Here is a 20,753-nt window from a genome sequence, read left to right as displayed (position 1 = left end):
TGGAATTAGTAAGAAGAAAATTCCAGACACTCAGAAATGGAAGATACTTTCTTTAGATTGAAGAACATTCAATTTTCATTAAAACAATGGCTTTTGCTCCTCTCAGATTCCATAAGTATGTTTGTTCTCAGTCAAGTTTTTTTTTTAAAATACAGGAAGTTGAATATTTGCCCTCATATAGCATCCACTCTATATGGAACTATCCATGTATCCTACAAAGAAAGAAAGAACTTCCTTGGATAGAAATTGTATAACAAGTGTGACCTCATTCTTTTATATTCAGAATATATATTTTTTAATTTTATTTTTATATGCCGCCCTTCTCCGGAGACTCAGGGCGGCTTACAATGCGTTAAGCATTGAAGCATATGAAGAATATTCTTCATATGATTGTTGTTTTCTCTTATTCTTCCCATTCCCAGTAAGTTTTTATTTATATCTGGTCCTTTGAGTGCATTCTTTTCAAAAAGGACTTCTTACTAAAATATCCCTGATGCATAGAACTATACAGTTGTATTTCTGATTATTTTCCCTGAAAGGTTTGTTTCCCATTTTTGTTTTTTGCAGCAAAGAAAGTCCAAATCATTTTCTTATTCTTTTCTTTGTATGGTAATACTGATAACAGGCCCAGAATATTGCCACATAGTGGGAGAGTCTAAGGGAAAGCCTTGCAACAGAATGTCTACCCCTTTGTCACCTGTTATGAGCTACTCTTAGAATCCAAAGTATCTTCAAAGAAGTGGCCTCTAGTTTTAATTATATTTTTATATTATTATTAGCCTCAATCCCAGAATCATAAATGGGTTGAAGCAACCTTAACTCATTTTATTGTCAGGTCAACATACTACTTGCTCTGTGTCCTGTTTCATATGTACAGTATACACCTGAAAACCTTCAATAAAAATGTCTTCTCATGTATACACTTTTTTAAAGCACAACCTAAATGCTCCCCCAGTTGTGTGACATATGAAAGACAGAATGTACATGAATTTTCTCTCACTGACTTGATATTTGCACCAGCAGTCTACTAATATTGAATGCATGTTCTTATAATGTTGACAGACTGAGCTAAACCGGAATCCAAAATAGACATAGCAAGAATAAAAGAAGTGGGCTGCAAAATACAAAAAAACCAATAGTGAATACATTCTTTGCCATTAAACTAATTGGAAAAACAGAAGAAAAAATCAGCATGAAAGAACTGAACTGTTGTCTGAAAATAATAGTTTGTACTTGGCTGATAACAGTATTAAGAAGCAGAAACTACAATATCAATTCTGACTATAATCCAAGGTAGAAAACCTCCACCTATTGCTAACTGCAGATCCCGGCATTCCTTCTTAGCTAACTTACTAGGAGTTTCAGTTTAGTTAATACCTGCAGAGCTAAAGTTCCCCATTACTGAATCCCAGATTTACAGGATTCTTAAATCATGTGCACATCAGGGCCATACTATATAAATTAGGTTTACTGGAATGTCTTCTGTTCAGTTTTCATGTATTGTCTGACTGAAAATGAACGGAACCAACACACTGATATTCATTATGATGGTGAGAGAGTATTCTGGGAGCTGCTAAAAAAGGGCATTCAGGGACTGCATTCAGCCATGAATCCCCAACTTGCCAAACTTCGTTCTTATCAGCCTCTCTTGAACGCATCCGTTCACTCTTCCTCCAGCTACCCTTAAGCATGGTTCTGAGCCACTTGAGCTAGGTTAAGGAAAGTGAATGGACTCTGTATTTCTCAGTTTGGTAGATGTTAAAGTGAAACTATTTGTCTTAATTTAGCAACAAGCAAGGTATGTTCTGCCCACCAAGCATCATTGCTGGATTATTCTATTATGAAAACGAGTATAAGAAGGTGTGAACCTGTGAGTAATACATGTGTTTTGACAGTTTGTCATTTGTAAACTATTTGCTGAAAAAAAACATCTTTCCAAATTTTCTTAATGAATATGCTCTTCACCTCGTTGGCTATTGAATAAAATAACTCCATTCATCTGAGAGAATGGGAATTCCTTTTACAGAGGTATGCAAGGTTGTACATTTTGAAAAGGCGGGAATGGTTTCAAAGAGCCTTTGCGGTGTGCTGTTTTGCAAGAACCTCAGCTGTCCAAAGGCCTTGGCTAGACAAATGCTTCAAGGCATCATCCTATTTCTGAGCCACCCCCAAAGTTTAGCATGCTGAAAGGACCATTTCAACCCTTCAGACCCCTTTCTCTGGAACGAAGGCTTTCATTCCCAGCCGTGAGTTGGTAATGAGATATTGCTGGACCTCATTGATGAGGGCTTTCTGTCCTATTGTCTTGAGAAAGGTCTTACATTTAAACATCCCTATTTTGTCTGGGCTGGACATGTTTTGTTCTGGTGTACTGGTTTAAAAGATCCAAAAGACACTGTTGTGTTCAGACAACATCAGAATTAAGCTATTAAGATAAAGAGGCATTTCAACCTACATCAGAAGATCATCAAAAGGAATCCAAAGAGAAACTTACTTGATATTGTCCAGTCGGCTGGAATCAGGCTTGAGGACAGATGTGTTGCGGATCATCTTGTGCAGAGTGATCATGAGGAATACAAGGTTGATCTGGAAGATAATGTACAGATGGATGAATGGATGGATGGATGGATGGATGGATGGATGGATGGATGTGTGTGATGGAATTCTTTGTCTTACAGTTCCCCCAGTTAGCAACTTTTCTCTGTCCCATTCTGAGGTTGGCAATGAATTCCCACTGCACTGCAGGGTTGCATGGTTTGGAATGAGATGCGCATTACAGCACATCTTCTGAGCTTTGGGGATATCTAAGGGATTGGAAAGTGTTGGAATAAAGACTTTAGTTACTCTCCCCAGGTTTGGTTTGAAGTCTGCATTATAAGGCTGAGGGAGAAATCCCACGTCAACTACTCCAAGCAGTCCTTCAATGACTCACCCCAATAACAAAAGAAACAGGTCCAATGAAACTCCAGATGAAGTAGTTATCAACTCGAAGCCAACAACTGCCAAAAGTAGAGCAAGACATGTTTAAATAGAGACCCAAAGAACAGTGGATATCCCACACCTTCACTCCTGCATAGAGTAGTTCGACTGGCATGCAATGGCAATTTCACCAAAACCTGCTTTGAAACCTGGATTAATTCCTTGTTCATCCAGCTACTTTGGTCTTCTACCATAGCTTTACTTTTGGTATCCCTTGTCTTATCTCTAAATTCTCACGTCTTCTTTCAATAAAATCTAGTATTTCTACTGCCTCTCAAAGGGAAATGTATTTACCCTCTTCCTTAAATTTACATATTGGATTTTTGATTAAAAACAGAACATCATTCTTGTTCATGTTCCACCAGCTGTGACCCCTCTACTTACGCCTTTTCAGTGCCATAGCTGCGGTAGTCAATGGCGGCAGCAATTCCCACTACCAGGGCAGGAAAACAGTAGCCACCCAGGTAGTAGTATTTCCTACGGGAATACTCGCTTTCAAAGACTTCAACCAACATGAGGTAAAGGTGAATGGCCTCCAGGCACATCCAGGAGAATGCTGCCAGGAAAAAATAGTGCAGCAGCCCAGCAAAGATGGGGCAGGCAATCTGGGATTGAGGGGAAAAGAATATCAGTTAGCATGGATTTCTGTGTATCTGGGGTGGGGTGGGGGGAATATAATGATTTATTTAAAATCCCTACATATCTCTACTATAAGATAATATGCAATTTATATGTTGTTAATATTAGAAAAAGAGAAGGCTGTCTTCATCTCTACAAATCTTTCTGTGCCCTAGCTCCTGCTCCTGTAGTTTGGAATTTGGCAGTCCAATTTCCAAACTACAGCTTCCATCAGCGTAGCCATCCTGGGTAATGGTCAGCAGTGATGGAATCTCTGTGTAACCATATACACACGGCCACACACTGTTTCCATTTGTTTTGTACATTGTCCCCCTGCAATAATATTCTTTCACTCAGTCTCCCTGCTTCCACTCATCATCATGTGTCCTGGGACTTCTCTGGGGGCAACGGGATCATCTTCAGCTCTTGGTTGCTTGCATAGCAGTGCTGAATTGTATTAAGTGCCTGCTTCCCCAGTCTTAAATATTTCTCCTGTCACTCATAACACAGAGATTCTTCTCCGAGTTTTGATAAACTGAGATTATACAATTACAAATGCTCCTAAATGAAATAACTATTAATCTCTTCCTCCCTCTTTCCCAACTAATGAGAGTAAGCTGCCCAATCTTTTTGTTTTGTTTTGTTTGTTTATTGTTTGGATATATAGCCTAGACCCGTGATGGCGAACCTATGGCACGCGTGCCACAGGTGGCATGCGGAGCCATATCAGTGGGCATGCAAGCATTGCCCTAGGTCAACTGCAGTGCACATGAACGTGCAGGCCAAGTGATTTTCGGGCCTTCCGGGCACACTGGAAGTTGGCAAATGGGCCATTTCCGGCCTCCAGAGGGCCTCCAGGCAGGTGGGGAAGGCTGTTTTCACTCCTAGAAAGCCTCTGGAGCCTGGGGAGGGCGAAAAAACGGGCCTACCGGGCCCACCGGGCCATGACATGCCAAAAACAGGGGGAATATGGGGTGGTCGCACATGCATGTGCGGGGGGTGGTGGGGCGCATTGAATTGTGAATGTAGGCACACACATGTGCGACCCCCCGCGTAACCTCCGCTTTTGGCACGCGATGGCAAAAAGGTTAGTGATCACTGGCCTAGACAGACAGGCAGACCTTCCCCCACACAGGTAACCCTCATAAATGAGTGATGCAGTACTATTCCTGCTATGGCTATCATCATCACCCCCATGCAATCATAATCAATGCCATCATCTTAAGACTAGGCTGTTGCACTAAGAAGGGGCAGCAAGTAACCTTCCTCCATAATGAGACATTTATATCTTTAAAGGGAAGATGCTTCATAGAGAAAATTTTACTTCCGAGCTAGAGTAACCTCTCACGTCTTATTTTTATATAATTTTTATAGAAACTTTTAAACAAGGCGATGAAAACTAATACAAACTAGTATAAAGGCAGAAAAAAGCAAAAGCAAAAAAGACCAAGAAGAGAAAAGAACGTTGAAGAAAATTAGAAGAAAAAAAAAGATATACAATGGCTTCTGTTATTCTTCACAGTGGTTATAAATATAAATATATTTTAACATCTCTCTCCAAAGTAATATTGTATTATTCTTTCTATAATCTATCCTATAATAACTTCTCACTTGTATAGTTCACAAAAGTGAGAAGTTGTTATAGATATTTGAAACATGTTATCTGGAAATCTTTTTGCAGTCTAATGTTTCCTTCGTAATACACAGAGATCAGTGAGATCTTCAGTGGATCAGTGGTCTAAGAGACGTAGGCAGGCATACACACATATACGCTATTTTAGAGAATCCAAAAGGCTTATCAATGTCACCCTGAATTTGGCAAGCCAAATGGAACCTAGGGAGACCCTCATCCTAGCATATTCTACCTCACGGCCCCCTAATGTGCCTCACAGATCCCACTGTGCAGAGGAGCAGTCCATGGTGGCTTTGTATATAATAGGAAGGGAAAACCATCACATACCTCATACTGCGTCTTGTCAATTCCAATAAGGAAAAGGAGCTCAGTCATGAAGAGATTGATGCAGAGGTTCTTGTGGATGGTGTTGCGGTCAGTTTGCAACCCACGGAGGAAACAAAAGGTGGATATGCAAATGGCCAAGCAGACCAGAGAAATCACAATGCCCACCCATGTGATGACAGACAGCAAAAGTTCATTGATGCGGCCCTGATACTGAAAAGAAAAAAGGAAGAAGCCTGGTGTATGTGTGTGGTTTCCCTATCCCCTATATTTTATATTGAACTTAGTAATAGCACAATGGTCTCCACTATTGGGTAGCCTTGGTGTGCTTTGGTCATTTTCCAAATACTGTGAAGCCACTTCATGTTTATTGACATCATTTTGAAGGGTAACAGCTGCCCTGATTTTACATATGGCCCATACAATAAGATAAAGATTCAGCATGCATTAAGAGTTAAAAGGATGGCCCTGATGATAGGAAACCATTGCCCTCCCCCTAACAACCTGTCATATTTTCTCCCACCCTGCTTCAGGTAAGTGATATTCTTACAATTTCGCGGTGTGCCATGAGGACAGCGAAATTGGTGAGGTGACTGCAAGCACAGGTGGTGTGGGTCTTGTTGGTCTCCATCAGTCGGCAGCCCTGTGTGGACCAGTATCCCATCATGGAACGCTCCGAATAGTTCCAGAAAGAGCAATTGGCATTGAAGTGATTCTTGTCCTATGTGGAAAGAGGAATGAGTCTGGATGTCATCAGTAGAATAAAGATGGGGGAGAAAAGGGCACTCCCTGAATACAGATGGTTCATTATACTGGAAAAATTTATGACTTGGTTAAAAGTGAATTTATACATGCTCAATACATTAGCGGCGAATCCTTTACAAAGTGTAACTTTGCCACTGTTGTAGTTTAGTATAGATCTGATTAAAAGGCACAAGGACCAAGGCATGGAACTTATTGACATATGCAAAGAAAAGGAAACGGATAGAGTGGTCCCAGGAATCATGCTTATCTCACCTCCAGGTGGGACAGAGTAAAGATGACGGGGTCCATAAGGAAGACACGACTAGATTCCTTGTTAATGGAGGCAGCGATAACTTGGGAATTGACAACAAGTGAGGGGCTAAGTGGACCAACTTCACTTCCAAGCTTGATTGTGGCATTCTCAGTAGAGAGGAAAAATCCCAAATTATTGTAGAGGATGAAAACAACTTTGACCACCCCTAAGGAACAAAGGAAAGGAGATCAGGCCTACAGTCTGGGGTGTAATAGACAGGATGAATTATTGCTAGAAAGGGAGGAAAAGATATAATTGCATGATGATGGCCTCCAAAATGTTCTGGGAAGATGTTTATCAAGATCCTCCCCAAATCTGGAATTCTTTCTCTTGCTCACCATTACGACTGTTTTGTTTGATTGTGTTGGCTGATAGCTGGATTGAGTTTCTGGTCGTATATTCATGTGGGAACACAATATCTGGCACTTGCCCCTCTGTATTTAACACAGAGACCTCCAACACTACAATGGGAGAGAAGAATGGAATAGGTTAACACATAAACACAGGTCAAACAATATAAGAAGCTGTACCAAAGGTGCTTTTTCAAGAGGCAACTGGACTTTCTTGTTTTTCTTTGAAGACATTTTGCTTCTCATTCAAGAAGCTTCAATCCAAGATGAAAAGTGAAATGTCTTCAAAGAAAAACAAGAAAGTCCAGTTGTCTCTTTGGGACAACTATGACCTGGATGACTGAGAATCTCCATAGACATAAAAAGTTGTAGTAATCACCCTTCTTTCATCTGAAAAATTTCATGTTTCTGTATAGATACCAAATGTAACCTTCATGTTTCTTCATATTTAGACTACCAGGTTAGAAATGGGGTGATTTGATTTCAACCTCTCTTTTGTCATGCTAAGTTTATACTATGACCTTCAAATGCTTGATAGTTGTTAAATTATCATCTCTACTTTGCTTCTCTTAATACTATATTTCTTTATAATCTGTTACAATCATATTGCTACAGTTAAACTCTGTGATAAATGCAAGAATTCTGTATAGGCAACTGCACCATTTCCACTTATTCTGATCTGTTTTCCAGTCCATTGTGGATTGTTGTTTTCATTTTGTATCTAAAGAGATGGAGCCATTTTACAGTTTTATTGCTTGCTCTATTGCTCTGAGGTCACTTAATCCAAGAAGCAGTGACACACCAGAGAAACCTGGCAGGAGACTAGGTTTCTATATTTATTATTCAAGAGCTATGGGTTCAGTCTGGCACCAGACACAAAAGGTATGTTTCTCCAGATTGCCTGGGCAAGATATTAATTTATAGTTATGCAGCACGCTATTGTGAAATTTTTTTTCCACACTAGGAAAATGGTTTGCAAAACTGACTGGATTTTCTGATCTTTTGGGTCTAGCTAGCATCACATTGTATGACATTTCCTTGTAATGAAATGGCTTGGATTACGTTGGTAAAAGGTTATCAAAACCTTAGGAATATACCTACAGGAAGGTATCTACATTTTCAATTGGGCAGGATATGCCCAAGAGACCTGGATGGGAAATTTCTAAATTCTACCTCTCCTAACTCTACTCTTCTCTGCTTTCTCTTCTTTGGTTTAATACCCTATTCTTTTCTACTTGCTTTAACACCATCAGCTGCATTTGTACTTTCTGCCTAGTAAAAACAAAACATTTTAATGTGGCATCTAATATGTAGCCATGTTTGATATGATTCTGCAACTGATGATTGGAATGAGTTTTATGATGAAAAGATATCTTAAAGCTCACTTGATTAAGTGAGATAATGGTAACATGCTATCATCCTACCAGGGGATGTGCCAAGCAGACCCAGTCTTGTGCCTGATCAGCAAAAATCTTTCTCTTGTTTTTACCCCACAGACCTATTTGCATCAAGCTCCTGAAGTAAAGAAGTGGGGAATGCTACAGATATCCTTTCCTTGTATGTAATGAAGAATAAATGAAATTAATGCTGCTTCCATGTAAGAAACCTACTTCTCCAATGTGTCACGCGATGATAATACAGATCGCTTTTCTATAGGTGCAATGGAGAAATAAGGATGCTGCCAGGAAGTATAAATTAAGAGCCTTTAAAAAGAAAATAGCACCTTCCTCTTTTTTTGACAGCCTGCATTTGATAAAGGCTCCCATCTCCCTAGATTTACAGAGCACAGGCACTGTGTACAATAATGTTCAATACACATTTTGAAGAAAGAATGGCTGGCTGGCTTAGAATTGCTGCAGAGAGGCACAAGTCTGCTGCACCCACACACTCTGTGAAGTTCCCTTCCTCCCTCTTGACTTCTTCAAGATGAAGCAGACAGGCTGATGCTTACCAACGTTATTCTTAGCAGTGACAAAACGGGCTGGTTCTTTGACGTTGTCAGCCAGAAGGAAAGCTCCCTCTTCTAGGATATCAAGCAGCATGGTGGCAGTATGCACCTGCTCTGTGGCATTCATGTCCTTCCATGATTCCAGAGCCTCTGGACGCAGGAGGTTGTCTACTGTCTCTACCACAGCCTGGAATGACATTGATTTTTGAGGAAATGGATCCATTTCTCAAACTTCATTCCCTCCCAAAAGTTCTCCTGCTCTCGCACTTTCCTTTTCTCTTCTTTGTAATTGAGCAAAGATGGCTACAAATCCATGCTACTGCTTTTATTTGACAGACAAAAGACATATGTATTGTTAATCTTTATCCATGACACCCTGGGTGTTATGTATTTTTTAACCCTCAAAACCTGGAGGGTCTGAGATTGTCATTTTGCTCTTGTTAGTTAGGTGCATCTCCTGAGTGGGATGGGCCAATTCAAAGATGTTACCATTTATGGAAGTACTGTAGTTACTGTAGTAACTGTGTATTCTCCCCCCCCCCGGCCCATTTTCTTACCTAACTTCTGCTTATTTTCATTCAAAATTCTTGTATGGATGGAAGGAGCTTTTCAATTTCTGAAATGCTAATTCGGTATTCAAGGCACAGTATTTTCCAAACAATCCACAACTAGAAAACACAATTCTTCATCTCCGGAACTACAGGCATTGCTCATCATTACTTTGAGTATTATAAAGTGGGCAAGTCCGTTCTGCAAGCAACTACAAGATACAACTACTTTGCTTGCAGGGTGAGAAGCAGCATAGCTCCCATGTCTAAAAATTCATATAATTTATCACAGTTTTTGAAAAGTTGTTTCTTCTTTATTTTTAAATGACTTTTCCCCCTCAGCATGTATCCTCCAGATTTCTTGGAAGTTCAGCCACCATAGCTAAAATCTTTTCTGGTCGGATTTTTTCTGCTTATTTTATTTAGTCTAGGGATTGAAGTTCAGCACAATGGGATGGGTGCCAAGCGAAAAAGGTTGCCTTAGAGCCTCTTTTGTGTCCATCAGTTCAAGACCATGCATTTGTGACCCTAGTTCCAAATAAATGATCTGCATCTTTTATTTATTAATTTTAAAAAAACCCACATAACTTTATATTATATTAAATCAGTCACACTGGCATAGAATAAAATGTAGTTTTTAAGTAGTACTACTAGCAGTAGTAGTTGAGAGATTACTTGCATGGTTATTTGTGTTTTGGACAACTACAAATAGCACCCCACATAAAATTAAAATGATATAGGCTTGTTGGAAGTTTTCTATGTATTGTTTCCAGGATTAAGGTTTTTACAAATGGTTATCTCATGTGGGATGTTTTGTGCATATCCATATCAGTTGTATATCCAGAACAATTTAAATGAGGACCATTGTTATAGAAAGGACTTTTCCTGTGTTCCACTTGTAGTTCAGATAACATTGGACAAGACCAAAGAAAAAAAATCTTTTTGGTAGCAAAGCATGTCCTTCCTCTTGTCTGTTTCCTCATAATTTCCATAGGTTGCTGAACAATTTCATATATACTACTAGAAAGTTATACAATATAATATGACTATATCAGATGTGGGATAAAAATATTTTAATAAACATAAACAAGCAACTTTTTAGTGCTGCTCTAAATTTAGGGTGCTTCTAAATGAAACAATTGCTTTGAGATAGAAATATGTAGGTCTCAGAGAAACGTCAGCTTCTCCCTGAGACCCACAGATGTTTGACAGGTTACTTCTTGCCCACAGCTATTCCTACCTGAATTTAGAACATTGATGTCCTCACCTTGATATAGTCTTTGCAGGTCCTTTCTCTCTTATGCATCTGTAGAGTACAGCATACAAGCCCAGAGTCAATGGTGGTCCATATATCAAAACAAGGAGAAAATAATTAGAATTCCCCAAAGGCCTCACTCTAGTCTACCCCAATACGTTTTATCTATGGGTTTCCTTAACATTGTTTGTTCCGGACATAAAGTCACCAGATGGGCAGAACAAAAAAGAAATATCCTAAATGACAATGTGAATTTTAATTTACTGGTTGCTTATTATTCAGAGACAGGTTGAATTTGACAATTGTATCCATTGTTTACCTTTTTTATTTCCTCACACTGTACAATTGATCAAATTCTTACATTTTTGATTTATGCTTTCAGGTCCGAATTAAAAATGATCACCAGAATTGAAAGATTGTAATCCTAGACATTTACATAGGATTAGGTTATATTAACTCAATAACATATTATCTATTCTTTGAATGCATTCACATGATCAATCGTTATTTAAACATTCTGCATTGTTATCATCAGAGCTAATATAGAATCCTATAGGAAAACCAATAAACACAACCAGAGTCTCTATATAGCAACAGCATCTGATAAAAACAGCATCTGACAAAATTAGCCATCTAAAGATATTTCTTCATAACTATTCTCATATCAAGGGTAATAATCAGGAAGCATGGAAGACTAAATTTATTGTTGTTTATTGTAAGGCAAAAAAAAAAAAAAACCCCAAACATGCAGACGTTTAACATATATTTTCCCAACCACTGGATCTTTAGGCTGCTAAAAGGTTTATGCCAAATTATGTTATTCTGTTTCAACGGTCCAGGAAATTGAAATATAAGGTCAGGACACACAACCTACTGAGAACAGTCTCCCAGTTAACATATCACCATGCACCTTGTTGTAGTTTTTGCCAGCTGATTCCCTCTCTATTGGACGCAGTGCCTGCAGTTGAGCATCCAAGATATCTAAGAGCTGCTCCATTAATTTGACAGAAGAACTAACATCTCCAGCGTAGATGGCACCACGCGTATGTCGGGCAAGCTCGGTAGCAATATTGGCTGCATTCTCTCCACTCTTGATCTGTCAAGAGGAAAGAAACATAGACTTCCTCAATCCAGCAAAAGAGTTATGCAGGCGTGAAGAAGCCTGATACCCATTGTGAACATGAACTGTCTGATTAACAACTAGAGGGCGGGAAGAACTTCTGGGAAGAAAATGATACCTTTTGGGCCACCTGGTTGACCCAGGGACTTGTGCAGTTGCTGAGATCAGGCCCTCGTGGGTTCCAAATACCAAGAGTAGCAAGGCATTGGAAAGAAGCAATACCTGTGGGTGGGACAGCAAGAAAGACTTGTTACTCAATGTCAGTTGTGGCTTCAGTCTCTCATCCCTATCTATTCCCACTACAAAAGCAACCCACTGTTAATGGTTTCTTAAGGAGCATTATTAAGTTTGTCCAGAGCTGGCTTCCCAGGTAGATTCTTCCCTTGCTCTTAATTACAATACAAATATTGTATAGGAGCATATTTATCCAGCCACATCTTCATATTGCTGTTTTCATCTCATCCCAAGTTCACAATTGAGAGCTATATCAATAGATCAAAGGTGTCCAAAGATCGCCTGAAGGTACATGAAGACTGAAATCAGGTAGTTGCCACAGAAAGGCATGTTGAGAAACAGGAATAGGGGCAGCAGACTTCATTCCAATACAGGTTTTTGCCACCTCAAGGATAGTACTACAACTTGTAGTATTGGCTAATGGAAGAAGTACACCCTGCCTGGACCAAGCTTCTTTCATTTAGATCTGGTAAGCATCCAAAGGCATTCACCTCTGCAATAAAGACCAGAACATTTTGCCTAAGGTTATCCCTGGTGAAGCTGCTTATTTTTTACCTCTCGTGCCCTTTGGGCAAGGCCTTTCCACCAGCATGCCTTGTTGTGTGGCTGGCCACTGGACACGCCTCACTTCCTTTGCTTCACAGAAGAGCTCTGGAAAGATGTGCTGGTTGTTTGCTGGTGGACGGCGGGTACTGGGCATTATGGCAGTGACTGTGTGCAGTTCTGTACCCTTCTGATTTATGGCACCTATAGGGTGGGTTGTAAGGGGTGGCTGCCGAGTAGTTGTAACAGCGGGCGATATTGTGCTGGTGACAGTGGTGGGACGAATAGTGGTTGTCGTGCTGAGTGGTGTTGAGGTGACTGGGCCTGTGGGCAGAAAGAGAGTTGAGGGCAAGCAATCCTTCCCATAAACAAAATATCCTCCCTTCCCATTCAGTTGTAAAATTTTAATTTTTAAAAATGCCTATGCTATTACAAGTCCACTTTCGTTGATGTTACTTTGCATTGATCCAATCTTATGGTACCTCTTGATTTGCAGGGGATCCCTAAACTCTTCAGCGGAGTCTTTTCTTGCCCTGTATTGTTATTTCAGATCCTTTACCCTGAAAATATCAGGGGCTGTACTTAAAACTTTGTACATGTAAAACATACGTTCCCTCACTGAGTTCTCACCACAGTATTATTTATTCTAGTCAGAAAATCTCATTGCATAGAATCATCATTTAATCACGATCACATTTGTAACAAAAGATGCTGTTCTCCAGGTTATAAAGAGTCCCAGATTTTCTTTAGTATCACAAATTCTAGTTGCCATGGTTGCAAAAATATTTTTTTTTAAAAAAGGGGGAGATGGTGATTACTAAATGTTCAAATGCAGAATATTCTGAAAAGGAGCTAATGATTCCAAAAGAATTATATGTATTCTTTCCTCCTCTCTATTGATTCCAACCCAAATTTTTTGACCCTTGTTTTACTGCTGAACAAATATTCCATGAGGCTCTGTATACAGTATATTCCTTTATATATCAGTGTGTCTGGATCTTCCCTGTGTAGATCATATAAATTGCAAAAATTCATCAAATTTCCAAGTTATATTACTTTTTTAATTTCAGTATATCTAAAATGGTTAATCTGCATCATCTTCCTCGTATCTCCTTAGCCCATATACCATTTATGACATCTTCTGTCAGATCTTCCTTAGGAATATGAAATACAAGCCATGTTTTCACACTGAAATCATTTTTAATTTTAAAATATAGCAAACTGTAGCATTTAGTGCTAATTTAAGTAAAGGTAAGTTTCATTCTGTCCCATCCCTTCTAAAAATATGTGCATGACTCCTACAGATACAACTGATCCATTATTCTCACTCAGGGTAAATCCCATTCATCTAGCCACAGCATGGGGATATTAATTGTGGAAATGCTCAGTTTCAAATGCCATTCAGACAGAAGCTGTGCCACCAGGAAGAATGGAGAATGTATGAAAAACAAATTAGTGATATATTGGGATAAACAGATCTTAATCTGGCCCTATACCAGAGCATGACTAATCTTGAACCTCTTTTATTCAAAAATAGACTGAATTTTTCTCCTTCTGCCCAACTTTAAGGAATTGTTTTTTGTAGCCTCTAGGCTTCTGCCAAATACTGAACATCAGACAATCCATCTCTCAATTTAAACTCCATGTGATGTTAACTGTCAGAACTTCAGGCACATGCTGACTCTGTTGGGGTCACAGTGAGTTTGAATTGAGGTGAATAAACTTTCCAATACTTACTATTTGACTGGAGCCTGAAGAACTGCCTGCAGCAAGTAGCAAAATTAAAGATATTTTAGATGTCAGTGCAAAAATTTAAGCCTTTCTTTTTAAAGTGATATTGCCTATACAGGCTCGAATATTTCTTGAAATGTGATTATGGTCCTTCACATCAAATAGTAGGAGCTGAGTTACCTGAAAAACCTGCGATCGCTTGTAGAATATGCAAAATATATGTTTGTTTTATCTAATTTAGCTCAAGTCAAGAGATAGCTGTCAAAAGATATTTAGCTCAAGTCAAAAGATAGCAATCCTAATTCATATGCAACTGGGGACTGGTGATATATGAGATTTAGTGTAAAAAATCTTCTGTAACCTGATGCTCTCCAGATGTGTTAGCCTACAAATCCCAGAATTTTCAGCCAAAATGCACAAAATAATTCTAGTGGTCCAACCCAGCTGGAAGGCACTGATTTAAAGAAAGTTGGTATAAAATACGTATTAAAGAATCTATTTTTAAAAGATAATTTCATATGGTCTGTGTGCCAAATTGTACAATTAAGGAAGTCACATCTCTGCAAGTTGACTCATTACTTTTGTCCCCAAATATTTTTTATCAATACTGTGAAAATTGGAACAAAAATCTAACATTCATAATTTCCAAACATTGACCACTCCTTTTTCTTCCCCACCCAAACTTTTATCTTAGGATGATAGCTCACCAGTGCTAGGATCAGGTGGACCAAACTCAAGAGAGTAACGCAGAACAAAATAATTATTCCATACATAAAGCTGATTATCACGGGGGTTATAGTCAATGGAAGAGATGAACTGGTAAGGATTAGGAAAGGTCAGAGAGATCGGTTCTTCACGATTCATGTTAGTATTGAAGGCATAGTCAACACGGTTCCCTGCGGCTTCACTGTCGTCATCCACATAGACTGTCCGTACCACATAGAGGACTCCACACACCATGAAAGCATTGGATGCTGAGCGTTTGTCATAGCCAGTTTCCCATGTGCCTTCAAAGCGTAGAGTATAAGGATTGAGCTGGCTTACCACTAACCGTCCATTGTTGCTTTCAGTGGCATAAATGACCCATAGCCCATTTTCATCAACAGCCAGGTCAATGTCAGTCTTGCCACCCCAGCGGTAGGGTGAAGTGTCATGATAGTTGGCTGTATTGATAACTGTTTCTCCACTTTTAATCCGTGTCCGCAGATCATACTTGATAATGTTGCGGGTCCGCTCTTTATTGTAGAAGACTGCTCCATCGTACACCACAAAGCCGGTGCCATCGACTCTGTTGGGTAAGCGATATGTGGTGGTATGTCGGGCACTTACATAGTCTTCCCATGAAGCATACTCTGTCAGGGTGTCTGTCCTGTATGGGATCCAAGGCATGACATATATTCGGTCTCCAGCTTGAAGAGGATCCTTGCACCAAGCTCCAGACTGGTGCTCTGATTCATGGGCCGAGGTAGGTTCCAGGATCTTGTGCAGCGTCCCTGGGCAAACGAATACTAGGGAGGGGATGTAAGGGAGGAAAGGATGTTTGGGTAAAAGGGGAAGGGTGAAAATTCAGAAAGAATGTGACAGAACAAGGAAAAAAGAAAGAGAGAGAAAGAAAGAGAGAGAGAGAGAGAGAGAGAGAGGATAAATTTGTAAAAGGTTGTTGGCAGGAGAAGTGAAATCCGCGCTGAGTTTTCAGAGCAGCTGCAATCATGACACTTTTATCTGTTATTGAGCTGAGATGGCTCAGTGATGTTAAATAATGGGAGGGATAGGTGGGGAGCATCAGAGGAAATCAACACTTTGTCCAGATCAAATTAAAATGGGAATATAAGGATTCCAAACCATCCTCCCTCACTTTGCTGTACTTTGAAATTTAGCAAGGAATGTCGAATTGTTTCCCTGCCAAGTTCTAAGTAATATCATTTGGATAACTCAGAAATATGAACAGGAGTACTGGTGAACTTAGAGCTACAACCCCTATTCCCTGACCATATGCTTTACTCATTCTATGGAGGTCAGAAGAGTTAAAAGCTCTGGAAAAGCAATTACAATGAGCTAGACCTCACAAATCTTCTCCACCGGAGATACCTAGGGGATACATCTAATGGTATGGAAGTTAAAGCTTCCACATCACATCTTTGAAATTAAGTATGGAATTGCGGCACTAAGGAATGCATTGAATAGTGTTGTTGGGTTTATAGGACTGATGGACCTATGGGTATTTCTAGAGGAAGGACACCTTTTTGTTTTACTTTATTGGAAACTTATAACATATTGGTTCCATTAAATCTTGAAGTACACTGATCAAAGGATTATAGCACTCATAAAAGGAATTTGCTTCACCAGCTCCATTGACCAAGATTAATCTACACCCGTCATCATGCTGCACCTAAAGCCCAGTTTTACGTTGGCATAACCATCAATAATAATGAGGCAGAAAGAAACTGGACCCATTTCTGCATCTACAAAGGCAATTATTAGTGGTCTTTCTTTTCCTTGGGGTTGCAGTAATTAGCTAGAATATCAGAGCTGCAAGTTAGCTCAGTGCAGTTCCTAAAACAGAAAGTAATCATGCATTTAGAAGCAGAAATTAGGAGCCCAGGTTTCAAACTTCCATTGCTTCAGACTCTTTTATCTCACGCCCTCCGAGAAATGTTCTTCTACATCTTATCACTGTCTTCCAAACAGTTCTGAGGAAATGCCTTCTAATGGAAAAAGAATGAGGGCCTGCCAGCCTGAAATATTCTACCATTATTAAACATTATTGAATGGGCAGTGGGAAAAGAAAAACAAGCACAAAATAATCCAAAGCTTGGCTGCTTAGAAGCCCACTGAATATAAAAGACAGGGTGTTTCCTCTTCCTCTGAAACAGACTACTTTTAAACCCTGGGGACAGAGAGCTGCAGATTAGCACAGGGACTGTCTCCCTTCTGGAAATAAGAGCTTACAGAATCATAGCAGAAGGATGCAATTATCCAAAGCTTCTGCTTCCCATATCCTGGGTGCCATTCGAGCAACTTATCAGCCAGGTTTGATTCGAAGCAGCAAAGGACATGAGGCTAGTGCACATGGCAGGAGGTGGAGGAGTGAAGTGACAGTGGGGGGAAAAAGGAGGCTGGGCAGGGGGGAAAGGAAGCCCCTCCCTTTCACCCACACCCCGATTGGCCGCCCGCAGTCTTGGGAAAAGCCAGGAGGAAAAAGTTTGAAAGGAAGACAAAAACAGGCCAGCATTCTGCAAGTATCTGCCTCTGGTTAGCTGGAGCAAGGCTGGGAGGAAAGAAAAGCATTTAGTGGTGGAAGGAGGGGTGGAGTGGAGTGAGGAGAGCAGGATCGCAGCAGAGAATTCACCTGTCCATTATAGCACAGTGTTACTAAGCAGCTATAGAGAAGACACTGGAGCAGTCAAATCAAATGCAAATTGTAGGGCTTAAAGGCTGTAAGATGTTTTCATTAAGAAGACCCAGGACTATATTGCTCTGGTGTACAATTATTGACATATTAGTACACGGCTAGGGGAAACTGGATTGTCAGCAACCCAGTTACTGCTGGGTGCTAGCTTATAGTTTCCACTGTGAAAGGTTTTTTTTCGCACTCTACAGTCTCGATGGCATTTGGACTTTGTTATAGCAGCCCTAAAATGTCTGGCAATAGTTTTTGTGGATACAGTAGTGAATTCTCTGCTCTCCCATTATTATACCTGCACAGTTGCTATGAAATGCCACAACACTCCAGATGTAGCAAGTCTTATTGGAGTTGGGCATAACTTAGATTCCACATCAAACCATACCACCACACACTTGGAAGTAGATGAGATACACCAACAGCCTTAGAAATGATTGGCAAATAATCCAGGAAGGAGACTGGCATCAGTCAAGGAGGAAAATAGCATTTTTGTCAATGCCAGCTCTCATAAATATTGACAAATACCCCTCCCCCGATTTTCCAGACTCAGGCAGAGCTTCAGTGCAAATGGACAGAAATGCATTTCATATCCACTTTTGCATAAAGGAGATTAGGTTGGGATTCTGAGCACACACTATGCCATAGTTTAAAAAGTTTAAATTTCCTCAAAATCAACGGGATTTTGATTTTCCTCAAAATCAACGGGATCTTAAGATATGAGCTTAAGAGTGTGATGGACTGTTGTTTTCAATGGTCACAATCTCTGGTTAACTCCAGAGGGAGCAAGCAGGGCTGAGTCAGCAACCTGGTGAGTTCACTCTTATTCACGGTGTTTGGGTCTCCATGGTGATGTTGTGCTGCATCCTTAGTAAATAATAAATAATTCTGATTAATAAATATTCTGCCATTCTAGCTGCTGGCAAATTCTGCCTCCTGAGCTTATTTGGAGAACTAGTACATGGAATGGAAAAGAGGTATTCACAGTGAGTAATAATGAGTTTAGAAGAGGGCTGAGCCAGGACTTTTCTGATGTAGGGACCATACTTTTATTATTATTTTGTCTATGAAGGCTGCAAGGACTATGACTAATAACACTGTGATGACACCAGAAATGTTCAGCCTGATTTTGAAGAATGAAAGAAACAGGCTTTATTAGAGTTGACGATGTCTTTTAATGCCCAATAAAGGTGTTATTTTTTCCCCTGGAGGGTCAACGTATCTATTTTGCCCCTTCCCCTACTGTAAAAAAAACGCTGATGAAATTCAGTGTTATGACCTTGGGGGCTCTAAGGGAAGGAAAAATGAGGTTGGAGTAGCCACATATGGCCCACATGTTGTCCATCCCCTGTGAAAAATAAGGATGCTGGCTACTATAAACCTAACTAGTAAACATCATTCTTTCCTTGAGAACTGGAAATAGTTCTCAAGGAACCAGGCTGAGAGAGATAATGGTTATTTAGAAGTTACATTTCATATTACAGCTATAATGTGCCAGCTAGAGATCCACAGTGTATATACATTTTAACTTTTTAAATTCTCTAAGCGGCTCGTGCAAAGATTGCATTGATATAGCAGGCCAAGGAAGACCACTTGCAATTTGCCTATTCACTTTTAATTAGGAAGAAAAATAACTTATTTTGTCTCCGTTATTGTCTACCAGGTGTTTGAGATCATCTACTTAGTCTTCTTGCATACAATGAAAGAGCTATTATTTGATCTATAGTGCAGTGGAAATGCAAAGAGACAAATGGGTTTACCACTGTATGGCAATGAGTCAAGGAGGAGAGAAGCCAACTAGCCTAGATGTTAATGACAAGGTCTGTTAAAGATCCCTGTAGTGTTTTCTGTTGTGAATCACCAGACAAGAACCGCTTAATGGGAAGCAGTTGGATTTTATAGCACTGCATGATGTTCCTTGTATTAGCTATCTATCTCTGTCTAATCCATGATTTTCAAACTTTGTCATAGTGAGTCCCTCTAAAGTCAAGAGCAAACTTATTCAAGACTCACAAAAGTGTAAATTATGACAATTTCAGAGGTTTTGCATTTAATGACATGGGTTTCAAGACTTAGTTCTCAGGACCATGTCAGTGTTGCATCAGTTTGGCTGAACACAATTTTTACTTTCATATTGATGACACCTGTATTCCACAAAACACTTTTTATATGTTTCAAACAAAGATCACTTTTATTCCCAGAAATGTTATTGATTTTTTTTGGCATTCATGTCAGGAAAAAAACCCCCACCAAAACCCTGGAACATAATGTAAAAAATAACTGCCTACATTGCTCCTGTTGTAAAATAAGTCTAGAAATGAATGTTAGCCATAGAGGGGATTCCATAGCAAGGTGTAGGACTTGTTAAAGTTATCACTCACTGATCATGATAATTTCCTCTAATATTTACTATGGACTTTTCTCTTTTGGTAAGGAAATTGTTTCTCTGTTTATTATTGGGAAGGGCCATGTTGGATTTCCCAAGCTGGAGAATTTCCTGCCCCACTTACATCCCCAGAAGATAAAAGAAATCATGTGGCCAGGGACCCATGTTATATCATGCCCAAATCCAACCAACTTTCCCTGCAAAATGATGGTCATGTGTCAGGGAAATAGTTCATAATTGGAAAAGAAGTCATAGGTGAAAAGCCAGAGTCTGAACCTGTGAGCTCCAAATGTCATGTCTATTGACTAGACCAGCACTTGAAATCCTCTTGGTACTTATTAATGGAACTTTATGAATAACCTTGTCTATAGAGTTTCCTTCTAAGTGATAATTCAAAGGAAAGCTGCCTTTAGCCTAGCAATTCCTAACCAGCCTTATCTAATTCAACAGTATCCAGATGTGCTAAACTTCATTTGCCGTTGTTCTGAACCAAGCTAGGAATGGTTGGCTGGTCTACATGTAACTATCTAAATATTGTGTCACTATTCTGTCATGCATTGAACATTGTGTTTTTCCTTTCTTTCAAATAAGGCTATCAATTATAGGGTTGGAAATGGGCAGATTGCC

The 20,753-nt window shown here is 39.7% G+C and overlaps 1 protein-coding gene across 3 annotated transcripts in view; it reads right to left on the bottom strand.

Annotated features, from left to right (window-relative positions):
* ADGRL1 (adhesion G protein-coupled receptor L1) overlaps positions 1-20,753 on the bottom strand; it is a 110,119-nt gene that overhangs the window by 10,016 nt on the left and 79,350 nt on the right. For all 3 annotated transcript variants that reach the window (XM_070937407.1, XM_070937408.1, XM_070937409.1), the window contains exons 5-17: positions 15,048-15,848; positions 12,622-12,933; positions 11,951-12,054; positions 11,623-11,808; positions 10,725-10,763; positions 8,913-9,096; positions 6,950-7,072; positions 6,572-6,777; positions 6,105-6,275; positions 5,558-5,767; positions 3,364-3,584; positions 2,933-2,999; positions 2,495-2,586 (exon numbers count right to left, since the gene is read on the bottom strand). In XM_070937407.1, the coding sequence (XP_070793508.1) occupies positions 2,495-2,586; positions 2,933-2,999; positions 3,364-3,584; positions 5,558-5,767; positions 6,105-6,275; positions 6,572-6,777; positions 6,950-7,072; positions 8,913-9,096; positions 10,725-10,763; positions 11,623-11,808; positions 11,951-12,054; positions 12,622-12,933; positions 15,048-15,848 (2,716 nt within the window). The remainder of the gene's footprint in view (positions 1-2,494; positions 2,587-2,932; positions 3,000-3,363; positions 3,585-5,557; positions 5,768-6,104; positions 6,276-6,571; positions 6,778-6,949; positions 7,073-8,912; positions 9,097-10,724; positions 10,764-11,622; positions 11,809-11,950; positions 12,055-12,621; positions 12,934-15,047; positions 15,849-20,753) is intronic.

Source organism: Pituophis catenifer, unplaced genomic scaffold (genome assembly GCF_029215685.1).
Source record: "Pituophis catenifer annectens isolate HBS135680 unplaced genomic scaffold, rPitCat1.0.hap2 SCAF_2, whole genome shotgun sequence".
In the NCBI taxonomy this organism is placed as follows: Eukaryota; Metazoa; Chordata; class Lepidosauria; order Squamata; family Colubridae; genus Pituophis; species Pituophis catenifer.
This window is presented reverse-complemented; position numbering and strand designations above follow the sequence as displayed.